Genomic DNA, 2,500 nt, shown 5'->3' on the forward strand with positions numbered 1-2,500 from the left:
AGGTAACCTGCGATCAGGCGTACTTTTCCTTAGACATGGTGGGAAAAGGTATTTTAGCGCCCTGTCTCAAGAAAAGTACGCTTGATCGCAGGTTAACCTAGAGGACGCGATTGAGTCGATCCAGAAAAGGGCGCTAGCAGTCAGCTTCCCAGGTGTGTTCCCTATGACGAGGCCCTGCGAACCGCAGGAGTTACAACCCTTACTGCACGCAGGGACCACATATGCAAGAGGTTTATTCGGAACATTAAAACCTCCAGATTCCTTTCTAATCTACTACCAACTACAACAGAAGTCTCCCAGGGGTACACACTACGTGTAAAGGTTAAAAAGTTGTACTGATATACAATACAAACATTATCTTCCTGCTTCAAAGACAATAATATTAACTCCATGAGCAACCCTGTCATTTACAGTAAGTGCCGTGCTGCTAATTTCTAACAAGATGTTACAAAAGAACATTCTATCTATGAACATTATAACCATCCATGAAGTAGCATGCAACTGCTACTTCAAAGAACGAAAGGCCCCTCGAAAATGTGTTTTTCATTATCTAGTACCCAACCATATTACCCGCAATGACATCATCAGTAGTGCCTTGCATCATGGGGATACAAGCCACAAGAATCAACGGGATACAGGATACTTGGGCCAAAAATTAATGGCGTACAGGATACTCAGAATCCCCCCCCCCCCACCCGCCCGGCTCACATGTAAATCCACTGCAAACCAGGAATTTTTTAAGATCTTTCTCAAGTACATAAATTGCTAGTTTCTCTGTAAAGATCACTCTAACATCAACCCTTAAATTGGCACTCTTAAGTTTTGTTAACCATAATTTATTACCCTTGGGCCATTCCGTAGTTTCGTCTTTACTGGTCTTCATACAGAATGTTCTGTTTACATCAAGTCCTACCACTGTGTCCAGATGATAACTTTTGGATTTGTAGTTATTAGGATTATTATCTTCTGTGTCTTCAAACCGCCAACCTGTGGTCCACCTGGTCTCTGGTGACAAAGGACAACCAGTCTCAGCCTTGGGCAACCCATAACTTCCTTCAGGCCATGCCACTGTAGCTGAAGCAAAGAATGAGTTGTTCTTTTTAGTCAAAGCACTGGTTTGCCTTACCCCTTCAAGTCCTGAGAGTGGTATAGATTTTACTCTAACGCCAGATGATTTTACTTGTCAATGGAGGCTGCTTCAGGGATGAATGGGTTAACAACATCTACGTCCGCTCAAAAATGACATGTATGTCCCCTTGACCCCTTTCAGTCCTAAGAAGTGACATTTCTGGGTTTTACTCTGTCTAACACCAGACTATTTTACTTGTCAATGGTAAAAGGAAAGCAGGCCCATTACAAAAATTTAATTATTAAAAAATTATGTTATGCATCAACTGGGAACTAGGAAAAAATTCCGAGCCCCAGATGGGATTTGAACCCATGACCCTCCGTGATCTTGTACGGATGCTCCTGAGCTACTGGAGACTCTGTGGTGAGCAAGGGTGAAATGTGGGTATAGACTACAAGTGCATCATACAGTCAAATCGTCTAATTCTAACCATATATGACTCTTTACTACGTCACGCACATTAAGGCATGTCAGTGATAACACCTTGCTAACTGCATCAAGCAGTCACATTACGGCATAGCCAGGTGTTATCGCCACTATGCCTAATGTGACTGCGCAATTCAGTTAAGAGTCATATATGGTTAAAATTACACTATGTGACTGCATGATGCAGTCGTAGTCTATACCCATATTTCACCCTTGCCAACCAAAGAGTCTCCAGTAGCTTAGTGGTTAGAGCATCTGTACTAGATCACGCAGGGTTGTTGGGTTCAAATCCCATCTGGGGCTCGGAATTTTTCCGAGTTCCTGCTTGATGCATAACATCTTTCGTGTATTTCTCTCACTCTGACTCTCACTCTTCGCTCTGACGAAGGGCTAACGCTCGAAACGTCAGCTTTTAGAATCTCTGTACTGTGGCCAATTTACATTGTCAACTCTGTTGATAAACCTTCCCCACCAATGCAGCACCACAGTTTCTTTAGAAACTACCCCCTTCCTTCTCTCATTACTTACTTGGGTGATTTAAATAGTACAAATTATTGAATTCTACATTGTAATAAATTACTCTTTATTACATAGATATTGATGAAATACCAGGATTTCTTCTTTTACTAAAAAATCATATCTTCACCGCACGCAGTGAACATATCATTTTTATCTTTCACATGTGAGGATATAGTTGTAGTCATGGTAACCAACACGATTAGCCAATAACACGCAAGCTTTCTCTTTATTGTAAGATACTTTTGTGCTTTAATATAATTCTTCTCTACTACATTAACATTTTTATTGCAAAATTTGACATTATCATGATTTGTTTTTCATAACTTTCACATCTTGTTTCATGTTACACAACATGCGTGTTTTAGCGGTTGGTGACCACTTTTTCATCATTTCGAAAATGAAACAAGTTGTTTTAAATCTAGACAT

General features: G+C 40.6%; 1 protein-coding gene across 1 annotated transcript in view; it reads right to left on the minus strand.

Moving 5' to 3' along the window:
- LOC137972999 (uncharacterized) overlaps positions 1 to 2,500 on the minus strand; it is a 32,041-nt gene that overhangs the window by 26,611 nt on the left and 2,930 nt on the right. The window contains exon 2 of the mRNA XM_068819702.1: positions 844 to 1,074. Within this exon, the coding sequence (XP_068675803.1) occupies positions 844 to 1,074 (231 nt within the window). The remainder of the gene's footprint in view (positions 1 to 843; positions 1,075 to 2,500) is intronic.

Source organism: Montipora foliosa, chromosome 10 (genome assembly GCF_036669935.1).
Source record: "Montipora foliosa isolate CH-2021 chromosome 10, ASM3666993v2, whole genome shotgun sequence".
Lineage (NCBI taxonomy): Eukaryota > Metazoa > Cnidaria > Anthozoa > Scleractinia > Acroporidae > Montipora > Montipora foliosa.